Source organism: Clupea harengus, chromosome 21 (assembly GCF_900700415.2).
Source record: "Clupea harengus chromosome 21, Ch_v2.0.2, whole genome shotgun sequence".
NCBI classification, from domain to species: Eukaryota; Metazoa; Chordata; class Actinopteri; order Clupeiformes; family Clupeidae; genus Clupea; species Clupea harengus.
The window spans coordinates 9,481-28,903 of NC_045172.1; the positions used below are offsets into that span (position 1 = coordinate 9,481).

The window sequence follows — 19,423 nt, forward strand, 5'->3', positions numbered from 1 at the left end:
CCAACCTGCAACACACAGAATTTTACCATTGCCTTAAGGCCGAAATATACTTCTACGACTCCGTTACTCCGCGGTCACGCAGTTGCCTCGATGGACTCGTTTTCATTTATGGTTCTCTGAAGGTTGTGGGTGTTGAAAGGTAATTTTTTTTAAAAGATGGCGGATGGTCGTATTTGTACATAAAGGTTGTTTGTTTGACTTTTTTTTGCTTAGATTTTTTTTAAGTTACTGAGAAATAGACACTGTGCAATGTAAAAATCCCGTTATTGTAACTGAAAAATATCTCTGAAGGGATTTGTGAGGTGTCTGAGCCAGCTATTTAGTGCTGGAATACTACTACCCACAAGGTAAGCAGCGATGTACTGACGGATTGACGGAGTCGGATAGTTAAAAAATTTGGGAGGTGCACATCAGGCCACAGAGAGATGCTCGGAGAGGGTTTGCAATGTCGGAGAGGGTTTGCAATGTCGGAGAGGGCTCTCTGTAAACGGACAACCATAAATTGGGCTTTAGATTCTTGCATGTCCATCACCGTTGCTTGCCATGTGTGACGGCCTTAATAAATCCCAATTGTTATGCTAAACTGCCTCATTATTACATACAACGTTTCATCAGCTCATCTACAAGTGCACGCCGCTTGTAACTGTCAGTTGCACACAAAGTTTGATCATTTGTTCGTTTGATGCCTGATTGTGTGCTTATAGTGTGCTTACAATAGCCACTAAAGGCCTAACAACCATCAACATGCATTTAAGATAACGTATAATGAATGTGGCCTTGACACCTTGACCCTCTAATCTCATCAGGCAATTTGTATGGATTTTGAGAGCTGTTTCAGTTCACTACATTTTAACAGATTTTGCACTTTTGCCTTCTATACCCAAATGATATGGTTGGCAATTCCTCTAGAATGGGAGGTCTACGGCTGGTGCGCAGTTGTGTGCTCCCCTCCCTCCACCCTCCTTCTGGTCCTGGAGTGAGCTCCACTGTCTCTGGAAGAGGGCCTCCCTCAACCGTGGAGATCTACCAACTATAATGGCTCTATCTACACACTAGCATCGATGAATTACATCATGAACAGACTTGTGGGCACTAAATAAGACCATCTAGTTTAGCATTCAGTTATTATTTTTCAGTTTTTTTTTCAATTAATTTCTGTCAAAATTTCGTAGTCAAATGTGAATACAAATGGACACACAGCTATAAGCACAATAATGGCGTTTGAGGTGTCACCGGTCATTATCCTTAATCATAAAGCAAGATAATGGCGTTTGAGGTGTCACCGGTCATTATCCTGTAATATAAAGCTCATGCTCTGCAAACGTCTCTGCACCGTACCAGTCATTTCACAGTTTGCTGGCATAGAAAGCTAGCCAAATGGAGACATTGAAAAGACCCATGTCAGGGGATGTTGGATCAGTTTGCTGGCATAGAAAGCTAGCCAAATGGAGACATTGAAAAGACCCATGTCAGGGGATGTTGGATCCCGCCAAAAGAGTGTAGATTCCATTAAATGAAGGTACAAAGACAAAGGGATAGAATGTGGATGTGCGAGAGGTGCAGAACTCACAGGTGTTGAGGAGCGTTGCTGTAGGAGCCGTGCTCTAGACGCTGCCATCGGCCCAGGTGTGCAGCCGAACGATGCAGCAGGTCACAGTAACTAGGTGGTAACAGCTGACTCATCAGCATCACAAAGGCATTGATCCACACCATGATGAGGTGCTCACATGACCAGCGCATGTCATAGTACTGGGTACTCTAGCAAAGAGAGAGCAGAAGTCAGGAGGGTGCATACAGACACATAACTAGGAAGTAGACATAGGAAGACTGTGCACAGTAAAAAGAGAACACCCACCACCACATCAAACTCACTTTGACAAAGCAGAGGGGCAGGAAGGCCACATAGTAGGCACTGAAGAGCGAGTTGAAGAGCACCTCCTTGATGCGGCGGTTGAAGTTGGTCTTCAGCTCTTCTACCTCGGTGCGGATGAGCTCAGGGGAGTGTGGGCAACTGTGGGTGGGTACAGGGGCAGGGCTACTAAACTGCTCACGCAGGTTCTCCCGCAGGAGTGACATGAAGTCTCTTGGCCTGAGCAGGGCCCCAAACTCAACACTTTCCCTTTCAGAGAGGCTGCAGTCAGCTGGAGATGCCACACCACCTCCCCGGCTTTCCTGGTGGAAGCAACACAGTGGAACGTACACACCGAACCTGCCAATAAATGAACCAACCAATTAGTTAAACAAAACAGTCTAAGAATTCCATACTCCAGTCAATGATTTCAGTTTCATTTTTCTACATAAACCACTATGAATCAATTACCGAAATCACAAGTTCAACCCATTCATCTCAACCCATCCACTACCTTGCACTGTTTCACTTTTGGAGCATACCACGTAGAAAGATCATTGGAAATATTTTTCCATATTATATGATAGAACACAATATAAAAATATTTTGTTTTATATTAATATATATTATAATTATTTCCAAGCTCCCCAAATATAATCAACATATATTAACGGCAATTCGGTGGTCTTCACATGCTTGTAAACAAGGCCCATTTTTCAGCTTGTTTAGTCAGAATTACAAAACTATACAGGCCCATTTAAAATAGTTTCAAAACCTTTCTAAACAAAATATATATCTTCATTGGGCTGGTATAAAAAAAAGCTTAGGCTACATAATGCAACCCAGTAGGCTAGTGAAAATGAGTTGTGCTTTTTTTCTATTATGATGAGTAGCATTAATTCAAATCCAAAATATCAACATGTCCAAAATCTTAACAAGCCAAGACACTATGTGTTTTTGAGGTATGTTTTTGTAAGTAACTCATTTTCATAATACCTGAACTTAATTTTGACGGCATATGCTCATGTGAAGGACAGACAAACACTCCTTTGTAGTTTTGAGCTTCAGGTCAGAAGCCCTACGGAAGTGTAAGAACAGTGTTTATAGCATGTTTCAAGCTAATATATTGCCAAAATACATTGGCTATTTTTTATCAGTGTCAGTTGTGCTGCTGTTGGTCTTTGCAAGGCAGGTCTGCTGGCTTTTAGCTAGCTGGCTAATTTGAGGTCTTCCACCTACAGTAAGAAGAACTAAAATGGTAGAAAACCAAGATGCCCACAATTTCAGGATTTAGGAGTTTGAAGCCAATAGTTTGTAGATGTTGTACTGCTAGAATACACATAGATTTGTGCGATTCATGTTCAATCCACCATTCATGTATCAATCAATCATCAATCCACCACCAATCTCTTGCTGCTGAGACAACAAACGCTCATCAGAGGAGCGAAGTGGTCGAGAACGCGAACAGTGCTGAGCCATTTAAATAAGCTGGCGGCAATCCAGTGGCTGTCTTATAGGCGAGTGTGAGGGGGTTTGAATTTAATTCTTGCAAGTACAGGGAGCCAGTGAAGGGTGACCAGCAGAGAAGTTACATGTGTCCTCTTTGTTGCAGATTATTCAGAAATTATTTCTGATCAGCCAGTCTCACAACACATGCAGACAGGCCCATTAAAACTGATTTTCTGATTTGAGTCTAGTTAAAAAATAACCAGGGGAAGGACAAGTACAGTTGAGTATCATCCACCTAACAGTGATAGAAGAACCCATGGGAACAGATGATCTCACCTAAGGAAGTGGTGGAGATAAAAAAAAAATAGGAGGGGTCCAAGTACCGATCCCAGAAGTACACCAGTGGAGAGGTGATGAGATTTTGATACTTGTCCCTGCCAAGAAACACTGAATTAATGTCCACTGATGTACGATTCAAATCAACTGTGTGCTTTCCCCAAAAATCCCAGTACGGACAGCACAGAGGAGGATGTCATGGTTCACTGTATAAAAGGCTGCTGACAAGTCTAGTAAAACTGATGACTGAAGTGTTGAGAGTAGCAAAAGCCTCTGCTCAGTCACAGATACAAAAAAAAGACGCAATTTTTTTTCAGGGCATGTCGGATTTGTGGACAACAAGTTGCCAAATCGTTGTCAATCCAGCACAGGCACACTGACTTGATCAAGGGGAGCGAAAACATAAAGAAATACATGGCCTTTTGTCACCAGGCACTAAGCAACACGCCATCGCCTACGGTGAATGATAACTAGTAATAATATATTTTTTAATTATTTAGTTCGGTTTAGCTAGTTAATAGTCAGCTAGTTAAACGTTAGCTAGCTCTGATAGTGCGTTAAGGCTTGCTTGCAAGCTAGCTAACTAGTCCTATCGGTATTTCCTGTACTATGGTAGGGAGATGATTAAAGGTAACAAAAAAATCAAGAAATATAATAAGTTATTATTATAAAAAAGAAAGACAAAACTTATAATTGTTAATAACCACAAAGAAATAAGAATACAATTGAATATGATTGTCTGATTTATGTTTTCTGTCAGTTTTTTGTTAAAAAAAATCTAAGAAAACACTTTGAATTTGTAGAGTAGCCTACTGCTTAATAGTCTTATTATTGCCTTTTGATGACAATCCCCATATACTCTAAGCCTAAATAAGTATGTTTATTATTTTGAACATAGTTAAATGTTATTTCACAAGTTTCAAAAAGTGCCCCCAATTTTATTTGAAATGCCCCTGGATTTAAGTCAGTGGGGGCAAAAATTGCCCCCTAAAAAATATGTAAATTTCCTACACTGGTAACAGTAACCTCAACATTACCTCTGTAAGCTAAAATTCCCTTGCTGTATTCACTACGTAAGGTCTGGTACAAAATTCTCAAAATACTTGCTGGTTTTAAATATGATGCCTGTTGTGGGGGAGCTGTGGCGCAAGCAGCAGCCCCGTACCATGGATGAGCCTAAACGCCCACGGGGACCCACGTTCGAGTCTGACTCGTGGTCATTTCCGGATCCCACTCTCAATCTCTCCAGCTCATCCCTGTCTCTCTTCACTTTCCTATCCAATTAAAGGCAAAAAGCCCAAAAATAAATCTAAAAATATGATGTCTTGTTGTCTTTCACTCCAATCACCTTTAACCAATAAGTGTCAACCGTCACTCCAAGTACCACCCAGCAGTTTCTGGGCCGCACCTACCCCCAGAGTAGGTACCTATTTCTCCGCAAAAAATGGCCCTGAAAGAGGTCCAACAGGGGCAGTTCGGTCAGAACACACACAAAGGTGCAAGCCACCCTAAAAACAGCCTGTGAGTTCCTGCAGTGGAAGATGGCCTACAGACATTCATTAACCTCTAACCAAATCATAATAAGGTCTTGAAAGTTAAAAAGTATGAATAATTTCAAGTTCAGTTGTACATACATCAGTCAGGGGTATACACAGTGACATACAGTGGGGAAAATAAGTATTTGAACCCCTGTCGATTTCGCAAGTTTGACCACTTGCAAAGAAATGTGTGATCTATAATTGTATTAGTAGGTGTATTTTAACAGTGAGAAACAGAATATCAACAAAAAAATCCAGAAAACTGCATTTTATAACATTTATGACTTAATTTGCATTTGATGCAGAAAATAAGTATTTGAACCCCTAGCAAAACATGACTTAGTACTTGGTGGAATAACCCTTGTTGGCAAGCACAGACGTCAGACTTTTCTTGTAGTTGGTCACCAGGTTTACACACATCTAAGGAGGGATTTTGGTCCACTCCTCTTTGCAGATCCTCTCCAAATCCTTAAGGTTGCGTTTTCAATGGGAGGGAATGAGGGAATGAGGTTCAAGCCCAATATTCCACGTTACATGGCCCCATCCATAGTCCCCTCGATGCAGTGGAGTCGTCCTGTACCCTTGGCAGAGAAACCGCCCCAAAGCATAATGTTTCCACCTCCATGCTTGACGGTGGGGATGGTGTCATATTTAGCATTCTTCCCCCTCCAAACACGGCAAGTCAAGTTGATGCCAAAGAGCTTGATTTTGGTCTCATCTGACCACATCCTGTCTCCCAATCCTCCTTAGAATCATTTAAGTGTTCATTGGCAAACTTCAGACGGCCCTGTACATGTGCTTCCTTGAGCAGGGGGACCTTGCGAGTGCTGCAGTACTTCAAACCATTACGGCGTAGTGTGTTGCCAATGGTTTTCTTGGTGACTGTGGTCCCAGCTGCCTTGAGATCATTCACAAGCTCCCCCTTCTTTGGACAGGTTTCTTTTATACACGTCACAAGTTGAGATCAGGTGTACCTTGTTAGGCCTAATGAGGACTAATCTGTGTGCTTCTTGGGCACATAACTGGTCATTTGGAGCCAGAATTCTTGCTGTTTGCTTGGGGGTTCAAATACTTATTTTCTGCATCAAATACAAATAAAGTCATAAATGTTATAAAATGCAGTTTTCCTGGATTGGTTTGTTGATATTCTATTTCTCACTGTTAAAATACACCTACCATTACAATTATAGATCACACATTTCTTTGCAAGTGGCCAAACTTGCGAAATCGGCAGGGGTTCAAATACTTATTTTCCCCACTGTATATATACATCAGTCAGGGGTATACACAGTGACATATATGCTTACATACAAACATCGCCAGTGGGTGTAGAAATGGGGAAAGTGAGCAGCCAGTATTCAAAACAATGCTCTTTTTTAAGCATAGTGGGGATTTTATTGTACTTATGTATGTATATGTATGTATGTATAAGGTTACCATCGTAAGGTTAAGTGAAGGATATGAACCTGTGAATCAGGCTAGCACACATTAACAGAGTGACATGTAAGCAGGCTGGCAATCAATGTATGTAAGTGATCCATAAGCAGTGAGCAGTAGTAAATGAGAGTAGTAGTAGTAGTAGTAGTAGTAGTAGTAGTAGTAGTAGTAGTAGTAGACAGGCTAACTCACGGATAGCCCAGGAAAAGCAGGTTGAGCACCGAGTGGTTCTTGAACAGGTTTACTAGGGTCCAGCACAGCACCCAGCCACAGAGGGTCAGCAGGCTGAGACGAGCGGCGATGACCAACACATACCGGACCAGAGAACAGGGGCTGGTCTGAGAAGCCTATGCCCAAAATACAAAATCAAAAAACAGACAAACACCCTTTAAAACCTTTATAAAGGGAAACATATACTTCACAGAATGATTCTCTACAGATCCTATTTCTCCAGAATATTCTACAAACATTGCATGGTAGCCTTGCAGGAGTGATGCAGGAGAGTGGTAAAATGACCACCCATAGAAACATGAATAAGGATGATGGTACCTGAATATTAAGTACAGTATGTAGCTGGCACTGACGGTCAGTATGTGGAGGCAACAAGCAGAGGAAATGTGCCGTTCCAGACTATATAATGGAAGATAAAGTTGAAATGCTCTTCCAGAGAATCTTAAGAACCACAATGAGTGGCTTATATCTACTTTTTGGTCAGCCTCTGCAAAATCCAGCCTTCATTAGTGGTGTATTTCAGTCTGAAGAGTTTTGTTAGGTTGGGGACAATCAATGAGTGGAAGCAACTTCATCTTAGACACATGACCACCCATAGAAACATGGAGAAGAAAGATGGTGCTAGCTACCTTCTTAATATTCAGGTTACAACAATCAGTATCTGAAGGCAACAAACAGAGGACAGAAAGAGGAAACGTGCCGCTTCCGGCCAAAAAAATTCAAAAGATTTCACTTTTTAGTAAACGAGCTAGAACAGAGGTTAAGGCCCTAGCTAGTCACATATGCAGTCATATTGTTAAGCATTTTTTTCCCATAGTGTTATCTGGAAATCAAATCTGTAGTTTGCCATACATAGCTTGCTAGGCTTCAAGTTATACGCCTTCTAAAAAAGCATTCCAAAACCAAAGGCATTCTTTGAAAACAATGAACCTGAGAGTTTTCTGAAAAACTTGACAGAACGTTCACTAAAAACCTTTATTACTCAGCAGACTGTAGCAGATAAAAACATGAAATAAAAACCATTGAGAGCTTAAACATTTTGGCAAAATATTGGAAATCATAGCCCTTTTTTTTTAATCAATAAACAAAATAAATTACAAAAATATATTTGTAGAGCTGTAAGAAAGGGGCCACTACAAAATCACCGAAATCTCGTTCTCTTTCTCAATCATGTCTCATTTACGGAGCCTTGGTCAGATGAACAGCAGTCACATCATTATCTGGGTCTAAAATTGAATCTTCCAATTCATTGTTCTCATCCACAAAGTAACTGCTGTACTGCATCGATGTCGCTACCCTCACTCAGGTTGTCAGCATTTGTCACGGTCGGAAACGCAACTTTATAAGGTTTTTGCAGTCCACGGGGAAGGCAGCAACAACAAGAGGTAGTAATGTGCCGAATGTGATAATGTGCCGATGGTGTGAATCACCATTATTCATTTGTGGATGGGTCCTAAAATGTTTTGGTTAGAGCTTGTGTTTATTGCTAGTTGCAAGCAAAAAAAATGTAAATTCTTAACATTAACTAGCATTAAAATAAGTTGTTGTGTTAAGAAAAGACGCTCTCAACTGCATTACAACAGTAAAAATGTTTTGGTCATGTGATTTCCATTAGAAAAAGAGGTTTCTTATGAGCACAGCCTAAATGCAAACTCAATGCAAGCTAAAAACCCATTTTAAAGGCTAAAAGAATAAAAGTTTTCATTAATTCGTAGAGAAATAGAATGCTCCAATTTTTGGAACTAGAGCATCAATCCATTTTCAGAATGCCAGAATTAACTTGAATGAAGACTTACATAGGTCTACTTGCCTCATCTAAGTTTATATATATTTATATACATGTTGTGTAGTAACTAATCAGGATCCTTCAGCAGTCATAATTGGTGACAAATGTAGGTTACTGGCTAGTGTGGAGATGAGGATACATGAAATGGAATCACTTAGTCGACATAAATCAAGGTCCGCAACACACTTGCAACGCATTCCATTAGCAACACCAATGCTGATGAGAAAGTTCTGCTAGTTGATGGTTCTATAAAGTTGGAAACACCAACGGCCAATGTCAACTGTATTCCTGGAGTTAGAGCTAACATCAAATCCTTCCTAAAACTGACTGCAAATTCTAAGCATAGATAAATGTCAGACTCCGTAGAATGTTCTGGTCCCATACCAAGTAACCATGGTGATGCGATGTATAGCATATTATCATCACTCAATTGCTGGCTATTAGAATGGTTTTCATGCAACGATGTACTGGCTTTACTGACAACTGGCAAACAAACTGGAGGAAGCTTTGGGCTTCTGCTGAGAGAGAGCATTCCTGAAATCTAACACATTACCTAGCCGAGGCAGGTTGCGGACAAACCAAAATGAACACCAGGAGGCAGAACTACTGCCCATATATCTGCTGTCCCAATATAATTGTTGCCCATACTTACCCACATACAAACAGTATAGGGGTGTTACTAAACATTTAGGAAAATGACTAGGTCACAGTAATAAAGATCAAATCAGACAAAAAGATAAAAACTTCACTATTACAAAAACCTACCAGTACAAACCTAAAGTTGGGCCTCATCAATATACGGTCTTTAACATCAGAGGCTGCACTGGTTGATGAGTTGATAACCGACAACCAAATTTAAATACCTTTTCTAACTGAAACATGGCTAAAACCAGAGCAATGTTTAGCCTTGAATGAGTCTACCCCTCCAAGTCAAGTGACTGCCAGATGCCCCACAAACCAGAGCAATGTTTAGCCTTGAATGACGCTACCCCTCCAAGTAAAGTAACTGCCAGATGCCCCACAGTACAGGCCGTTTCATTTACCATGCCAACTTAGGAATTTCCCCAAGACCTGAATTTAAGTTTAAATTATTTGAAGTTCAAAGTTCTACTCTGATAACTCCAATACAATTCTTACAGTGGGAGATTTGAACATCCACATGGACAATGAAAACAATAGCATTCCAATCACTGATAGACTCATCTCCTAACATGAAAACAAGGCCACTCATTACTGCATCCACACCATTGATCTTGCTTTACCATACGGTTTAGAACTCGAACCTATCATATCATACCAGCTCATCACCTAATTACTTTCAATATGCAATTAGATCTCTGCACACCATCAGAGTCAATCCACTTCTACAGCCGTTATTTATCTGACAAGTCTACAACAGGGTTCATAACTACTAGCCCTTACTAAAAAGCCCCTTTGCAATTGGATTCTGGACTTCCTCAGTGAGAGGCCACAAGCAGTACGAGTCGGCAACAACACCTCGAGCAGCATCACACTCAGCACAGGGGCCCCACAAGGCTGTGTGCTCAGTCCCCTGCTCTTCACCCTGCTGACTCACGACTGCACAACAACCTACAGCACCAATCACATGGTGAAGTTTGCGGACGACACAACTCTGGTGGGTCTCATCACCAAGAACGATGAGACCCACTACAGGAAGGAGGTCAACCTTTTGACCACGTGGTGCAGAGACAACAACCTCTTGCTGAATGTCATCAAAACAAAGGAGATTGTGGTTGACTTCAGGAAAAGCCACACTGTACACCCACCACTGACCATCGATGGTGCTGCTGTGGAGCGAGTGAGCAGCACCAAATTCCTGGGGGTGCACATCAGTGAGGACCTCTCCTGGGCAACCAACTCTGCATCACTGACGAAGAAAGCCCAGCGGCGCCTCTACTTCCTCCGCAAGCTCAAGAGAGCGAGAGCTCCCATACCCATCCTGAACACATTCTACCGGGGCACCATTGAAAGCATCCTGTCCAGCTGCATCACTGTGTGGGGCAGTAGCTGCACTGAACACAGCAGGAAAGCACTGCAACGCATAGTGAACACAGCTGGTAAGATCATTGGTGCCCCACTCCCTTCCTTGCAAGACATTTACACCACCCGCCTCACCCGGAAAGCTACCTCGATTGTGAATGACACCAGCCACCCTGCACACAGTCTGTTCAGCCTCCTACCCTCTGGAAGAAGGTATAGGAGCCTCCGTTGCCGCACCACCAGACTCAGAAATGGCTTCATACACCAGGCTGTCAGGAAGCTAAATTCTTTCCCCTCACTCCCCCCAGCCATATCCTCCAGTCTGACAGGAAGCTGAAAATCCCCCCGCCCCCCTAAAAAATAACTCAAGACTCTGCACTTTAATCACTTGTATTCACTTGTTTAAAATTGTATTACGTATTTATATTATTTATATATATAGTATTTATAGTATTTATATATATATATATATATATATATATATAGTATTTATAACAACTGTACGTGAATCTTTATGTTTACTTAGTATTAGGAAATGTCTTGTCTTATCTGTTGTGCCTGTGCACTTTTATATGTTTCACCGTGGGAGAGTGGGAAACGTCCTATCGATTCCTTTGTATGTCTTAACATGTGAAGAAATTGACAATAAAGCTACTTTGACTTTGACTTTTTTATTTAGGCAGGTAAGTTAAGGAGCGGGTAAAATGTTCATGTGAACAATATGGCAACTTGGTGGGAAAATCCATAAAAAGTACCTTGACCAACCATTGCATAAAAACTACAAATACTTCCAGCACAGACAATTTAATGTTTATCTGGAATTGGCAGTGATGAAGTTTGTACTTTCATTTCACATGGATTTCAGATATGGCCATGGGTAATGTGGTGAAGCCAGCATTACCACCGCCAAGTGAAAAACTGAACTTGAAAAACTGATCGCATTTTAGCAAAGAAAAAAAAATGAATCCGCTGACTTGAAGTTTTGCTTCAAAGTATTGAGTAACATAAATGTTTATAGAAATGCATTGTCATTGTCCTTGGGCTCTTCTAAAATATCAGCAAACAACAAAAACACCTCAAAAAGTATTAGGAAAACCACATTTGTGCTTATTGCAGCATCCCCAAGTGATGTGCATCTCTTTGCACAACCTCAGGAACGGGTGCAGAGTCCATCAAGTTTGGTGTAGAGTCATAAAACGCTTGCTGAGATCTCACTTCCTGTTTGGCGGCCTTGCTGCCAAGTCTGATTGACTATAAAGGACAAATGCTTTTATAAATCGAAAAGCTAACAAATAACTTTTGAGAGGCTGGGTCCAAAGAACATCTGTGCCAACTTGGGGGAAAGATTGGACAAAATATGCGGCCTATAAAAAAACATCTAAAATCTTTTAATAAAATCTAATACACGGGACACGCGGATTAGCAGACACAAAAATTATTTGTTTAGGCGCCGGCATGAAACATGATGAAAAGAATCTTGGGACTGTGCCCAATCAGTGTGTCAAAAAAAACAAATTGCCATATGGTTCTAGGTGCTGCCATAGACACCCTAGCCAGAAGATGACGATTAATAAGAAAAAGTAGACACACTGCCAACGCTGTTATGCTGCTTGACCCCAAAAAGGTAGAAACACTCAGGGGTCCTGCACAGCTCCACTATGTCAGCTGGGACCTGCAAAACTCCACTATGTCAGGGGACCTGAGAAACTCCACTATGTCAGGGGACCTGAGAAACTCCACTATGTCAGCTGGGACCTGAGAAACTCCACTATGTCAGCTGGGACCTGTGAAACTCCACTATGTCAGCTGGGACCTGTGAAACTCCACTATGTCAGGGGACCTGCACAGCTCCACTATGTCAGCTGTATTTACCTTGGTCTGCCAATTTTCATAAACACATGCATTTTTGCCTATTCTGGTGCCCCCTAGTGGTAAAATGGCAGAATGAATTTATTTTGGAGTGCCTCAAGATAGGGTTACCAAGTTTAGTGTTGATGCATCAAAGAATTACCAAACTATGGCATAATGTCCTGTTAATTGCCTTTGGCATGGAATACGCTTTCAGAACAGGACATGATCAGGATCACAAAAGGACTTGAAGCTTTGAAATTGAGTAGTTGTGGCTGGCCTCCCTCAAGACAGAGTCTTGAGTCATTTCACCAAGTAAAAAGAAGAGCCATAGCTTAATTTCCGGATTGGCGACTTATCCGTTGAATATAACAACAAAACAGGAAATGGCAACATGTCCAGACCTTAAGATCAAACAAGGCATGACTTCAAATTCAAATGATTTCAGACCAAAGATATGAAAGGTAGTGACATCCTGTTTGGCAGCTTTGCCACCCACAGACATACAGTGGGGAAAATAAGTATTTGAACCCCTGCCGATTTCGCAAGTTTGGCCACTTGCAAAGTGTGTGATCTATAATTGTAATAGTAGGTGTATTTTAACAGTGAGAAACAGAATATCAACCAAAAAATCCAGAAAACTGCATTTTATAACATTTATGACTTAATTTGCATTTGATGCAGAAAATAAGTATTTGAACCCCTAGCAAAACATGACTTAGTACTTGGTGGAATAACCCTTGTTGGCAAGCACAGATGTCAGACTTTTTTTGTAGTTGGTCAACAGGTTTACACACATCTCAGGAGGGATTTTGGTCCACGCCTCTTTGCAGATCCTCTCCAAATCCTTAAGGTTGTGTTTTCAATGGGAGGGAATGAGGGAATGAGCCCAATATTCCATGGTACATGGCCCCATCCATAGTCCCCTCGATGCAGTGGAGTCGTCCTGTACCCTTGGCAGAGAAACAGCCCCAAAGCATAATGTTTCCACCTACATGCTTGACGGTGGGGATAGTGTTCTTGGGGTCATATTCACCATTCTTCCCCCTCCAAATGCGGCAAGTCGAGTTGATGCCAAAGAGCTTGATTTTGGTCTCATCTGACCACATCCTGTCTCCCAATCCTCCTTAGAATCATTCAAGTGTTCATTGGCAAACTTCAGACGGCCCTGTACATGTGCTTCCTTGAGCAGGGGGACCTTGCGAGTGCTGCAGTACTTCAAACCATTACGGCGTAGTGTGTTGCCAATGGTTTTCTTGGTGACTGTGGTCACAGCTGCCTTGAGATCATTCACAAGCTCCCCCTGTGTAGTTCTGGGGTTATTCGGCACCTTTTGGATGATCACTGATACCGCAAGAGGGGATATCTTGCATGGAGCCCCAGACCTAGAGCGATTGACTGTTGTTTGGGGTTGCTTCCATTTACGAATAATCGCACCAATAGTTGTCTGCTTCTCACCAAGCTGCTTGCCGATGGTTTTGTAGCCCATTCCAGCCTTGTGCAGGTCTACAATCTTATCTCTGACGTCCTTGGTCAACTCTTTGATCTTGCCCATGGTGGTGAGGTTGAAGGTGTGAAGTATGATTCTTTGGACAGGTTTCTTTTATACACGTCACCAGTTGAGATCAGGTGTACCTTGTTAGGCCTAATGAGGACTAATCTGTGTGCTTCTTGGGCACATAACTGGTCATTGGGAGCCAAAATTCTTGCTGTTTGCTTGGGGGTTCAAATACTTATTTTCTGCATCAAATACAAATAAAGTCATAAATGTTATAAAATGCAGTTTTCTGGATTTGTTTGTTGATATTCTATTTCTCACTGTTAAAATACACCTACCATTACAATTATAGATCACACATTTCTTTGCAAGTGGCCAAACCTGCGAAATCGGCAGGGGTTCAAATACTTATTTTCCCCACTGTATAAACATAGACACTGCATTGCCTGCTTAAGTCTGTTGGGTGGGATATGTGAACGTGTCTGACCAGCAAACCAGCAATGGGGAGGTCAATGGGGAGCTGCAGTTACTTCATTTGTCAATGTTATCACAAATCAGTATGGGTCTGTCACAGGTGATTGGATAACATCTGATGTGGACTTTCACAAATCAGATGGGTTCATTTGAAGCAATTCAAAAAGGCTAGACAGTTTATTGGTTACGTAGGTGATCCCTTATCATAAAAGGTGATATGTGAATATACCAGGGATGGCCAGTATCTCTAATACAGGTACTGTATGTAAAAGATACATTTGAAATAAATAGTATTTTGTCATTTGTATTTCATAGGCCTTGTAAATCGGTTATGCAATTTGTTGCAATCAAAATCTTACTGTTTTTAACAATTTTTTCACATACTGGATTATAATATTTGATATCACATTGCTAATGCCTATATTAAAGTGGCATTATGTAGGAATTGTACTACAGGGTTAGGGACCGCACTTTTATCTTAAAAAAATTGGGGCGCTACAATGACGTTTAATATGGAGAATCGCCTCCGTGCCATATCCATACCAGGGTCCGTAGGCATATTACTGCGTTATGTAGGTTTGCCTGAAGCCGCCCGGTTACTACTGTCTGACGAACAAGTAAGTAGCTTATTTGCCATCTTGCTTTGTCTTGTGTTGCCCTTGCTTGATGTTTGACTGTGTTAGGAAAGTTGTTGACTCACTAGTTTGTCATAGTGTCAAAGTAAGCAAATTTCAAGAGGTTTCACTAGGTTTAGCCGCTAGCATCTCATTAGCGATTAGCAATTCCTCCATTGTGCTGCTTTAATAGTGTTAAAATGGCCATATCGCCTACTGTTAATTGACTACCTAAAAGTATATCTTTATCTGTTTCCCAAATTGATGTCTACTAACAAAAAATGTCTCTCTCCCCTTATAGCATGATCCAATTGCTGATGGATGTGGAAACATTGCTCCTCACCACCACTCCTCCTCATCTACATATGGACAGCCAAACTCTACCCACTCACTCTGTCTTCTTTTTTTCTCTCCTAGTCTAGACTATCTTCGCTGTGGGATGCTGCTGTAGTTTCTCCACCTGATCTACCTGTAGAAACCCTCGGCCCACATGCACCCATCACCACCGTACACTTACTCTACCCCATACCCTATGCTAGCATTTATATGCAATATATATTATTGCCACCACCGACATGTTTTTTCTGTTCCTACTCTCCTTACCCCTATGAGCACAGTGTATACCCACTAGGCTGTTTTTGTATGCATCATGTATATACCATATGATATGTTTGTATATATATTATGTACATCTACCACATGCATGCTGTGTACAATACTTGTTGCTTCCCTTCCTCTTCTGCCACACAACCCTCCCCCATCCCCCCTTCCTATCTCCACCCGGCCGACCTCAAGCAGATGGGTCCCCCATAAGTGCCGTGGTTCTGCTTAAGGTTCTTTCCTGACTAACAGGGAGTTTTTCCTTTAATTCAATTTAATTCAATTTAATTCAATTAATAATTCAGTCAGTATATTTTAAGGATGGGGGGAAAAGGAGAAACCAGCACAGATCCACAGAGATGCACTATTAAATGTTATTGTGTGACTAACTTAGAAATGTATTACCACAGCGCCATCTTCTGGACACTTTTTGAGGCTGAAAAACTGTTGAAGCTGACATTGTGTATCCAAAGTAGCTTTTAAAGTGGCAGAAATGCCAATGTGGCTAGGCAAACAGCCAGAATACCTTATCCCAATAACAGAACATAACTCTCTCCCAATATTTTTTCAAAAATTAATATATTTTTCATAATTACCGTCAACAATACTGCTGCTTGAAAGTATGTGAACCCCTTGAGCAGTTTAGAGTTTTCTGTGGTTTACCATGATTTTCCTATTTTATCACCACAAGTTCTACATACATGAAATGTCAGGTTCATGTTTATTAATTGCATGTACTTGTTTGGAGGGAATTGTGTGAGTAGCCAAAAAATGACATGAAACATGGAATTAGTGTATGTGCAAAAGTAAGTGAACCCCCAGCTGCATTGGTAAAGTCAAGTAGGTAACAGATTCGGTGAAACACATTTGGGTGCTTAATGAGTCAATTAAGCAAACCAATCAAATGAGACATCATTAGGAAAAGGGTTGGGCAACACAGATTAAAAGAGAGAGGAAACCAACCAAACTACTGTAGTGCCAAGGCGTAGCCACGCAGATCAACAATGCCGAGAGGAAAGCTGCTGTAATCTCTCCACCCGGTCTACCAATTGCACCCACCGCCACCGCACTGCCGTACACTTACTCTACCTCATACCCTATGCTAGCATTTATATACAATATATATTATTGCCACCATCGACATGTTTCTCTGTTCCTACTCCCCTTACCCCTGTAATAGTAACCCTATCAGCACAGTGTATACCCACTAAACTGGTCTTGTCTGTATTATGTATTTACCACCGGATGTCTGTATATATATTATGTAAATCTACCAAATGCAGGCTATGTACAACACCTGTTGTTTCCCTTCCCCTTCTGCCACACAACCCTCCCCCCATCCCCCCTTCCTATCTCCACCCGGCCGACCTCAAGCAGATGGGTTCCCCCTTATGTGCCGTGGTTCTGCTTAAGGTTCCTTCCTGACTAACAGGGAGTTTTTTCTTGCCCGTTTTGCCATTGTGCTTGCACTAAGGGGGTTTCAGGCTCTGGGCTCTGTAAGAGAGACAATTGTATTGTTATGGCGCTATATTAATAAAATTGAATTGAATTAATTGACTTATTAAGCACCCAAATCTGTTACCTTCTTGACTTTACCAATGCAGCTGGGGGTTCACTTACTTTTGCACATACACTAATTCCATGTTTCATATAGTTTTTTGGCTACTCACACAATTCCCTCTAAACAAGTACATGCAATAAACATAAACCTGACATGGAAAACTGGTGATGATAAAATTGGAAAATCAACAACAGAAAACTCTAAACTGCTCAAGGGGTTCACATACTTTCAAGCAGCACTGTACAAGTTTTTAGGATTGCAATTTACCAACAGAACATACTCAGTTGAGTACACTAAGTACACTTAGTGAAAACTAATGCAGTCTAATGCAACAGTACTGCAATATCTCCCCCTTCGTGATTATTAAAATGTTCAGTCTATGTTGAAACAGTTTACAAAGGTGGTGATTCAACTGTATGATCATTTTGGAGGATGTGGTTTGTGGTGCTGTTATGTAGGACGTAGGCCTCCTGAGATACAGGGGATGGATCGTGTTTTATTTATGTGTGTGTGTGTGTGTGTGTGTGTGTGTGTGTGTGTGTGTGTGTGTGTATAAATAAAACACGATCCTGTAGGCAACACAATCTAATTTCTTAGTTAGTCTGATCACTTATTTTATACAATGTCTTATTTTAAATTACAGGCTGACGTGAGGACTACCACCAAAATAATGCACAATAACATCACATTTAACCGAGATAACAAAAATATAATAAATGCTTCTCTTAAAAAGGTAATTCCTATACGTCTAGAAGATGCTACGATTTGTACAAACCCCATGCAGCCCATTTTTCCACCAATTTCCAGTTTAGACTATATTTTGTGACTTCCATTGATTTCTGCCCAGACCAATGTGGCAGTGCCACAGACGTACGAACCAGGGGCCAATGCGTCATCTACATTTATCGGTCTATATCGCCACCGATTCTGAAGTGCTGTTATGGTAAAAATCCATGTAATATCTTTTGTGAGTCTTAGTCTGAAGATAATCTGTGACAAATTTGGTGAAGATTGGGCAATGTTTGTCTACGCAGTTTTGAAAAAACTGACATATTTTTTATTTAGTGTAAGGCAGTCATGTATTTAAATAATGTTCACAATTCTTTAACCAGTTTCAATCAGAATCACACAGAACACTGGAACTAAATAAAATGATGTTGTTAAATGTGTTGTTTATATTCTTGTGTTTGATTAAACATCATACAAAAATGGGATAAACAATTAAAGTACTAGTAGTGCATATTAAAAATGGAAATAAAGGATTCATTTTTTTAATTAACGGTTTATTACTTATATAAATAATAACTGATCTCAGACCTCTCAGAGAACAACAGGTCAAAATGAAGCCTGCTCACCCAAACAAAAATCACAGTCATTTTGATTGTTTTCATTTTGGGCAACCAAATAATTACTAGTAATGACTTTATTATGGTTGTTGTAAGGTAAAATCACAATGCCAAAAACTATGAATGTGCTGTTCAGAAGTCAACAGGTTGTGTTTTCATACAGACCTCTGAGATGATAGTCCACACCAGTCTCCTGGCTAGCATAACTGTGATGAAGACAGCCAAATGGTAATCCATTAAGTGGAAGTTCTGCGAACACACGCAAAAGACAAGTGACTGCTGAGAGGAGAAATACATGCAGATATCACTCACGTTGCCGTGGGTGATTCTTCGAGGCAGCGCTAACTACATTTAGCAATACCTGTATCACAGAATAAGAATATGTTGCTAATGTATGTGGCCTCACCAGTGAGGTAGAAGCAGCAGGCTGGCTGTAGGGATACCACCACACAGTTCTGTAGATGTTGATGTACTGCACAAATAGAGCCACCAACAGGTAGAGAAAGAGCAAGAACTCAAACAGTAAACTGCTGTCCAAGGGGAGGTCTGGGATACGCGAGTGACGAACAGGCTCCGGGGAGATCAGGGCTGTCAATGGTGGAGCTGAGAGTCCCACTGAGTTACTACACCTGCAAAAGGACAAATCAAATCTCAAGATCACCTGGATATACAGTTGCTATTGAACTCCAATAAACTTGCCGACGCTACTCAGGTACCGAGGCTTGGCTGCAAGTGTGGCCTGGGGAGCCCATAGCGCCCCCATATGTCATTGTGTGTAGTTCTCCATAGATGTTTCCGCATACACACCATATTTGCTAGGCATGTGGGGCTCCCTCTTCACTTCAGGTCAAAGTG

General features: G+C 41.2%; 1 protein-coding gene across 1 annotated transcript in view; it reads right to left on the reverse strand.

The window, feature by feature from the left end:
• Nucleotides 1–282: 282 nt before the first annotated feature.
• Nucleotides 283–19,423, reverse strand: part of tmem39a (transmembrane protein 39A) — a 33,916-nt gene continuing 14,775 nt past the window's right edge. The window contains exons 3-7 of the mRNA XM_031558380.2: nucleotides 18,975–19,197; nucleotides 18,734–18,817; nucleotides 6,802–6,956; nucleotides 1,873–2,209; nucleotides 283–1,758 (exon numbers count right to left, since the gene is read on the reverse strand). Coding sequence (XP_031414240.1) covers nucleotides 1,567–1,758; nucleotides 1,873–2,209; nucleotides 6,802–6,956; nucleotides 18,734–18,817; nucleotides 18,975–19,197 — 991 coding nt within the window. The 3' untranslated portion in view covers nucleotides 283–1,566. The remainder of the gene's footprint in view (nucleotides 1,759–1,872; nucleotides 2,210–6,801; nucleotides 6,957–18,733; nucleotides 18,818–18,974; nucleotides 19,198–19,423) is intronic.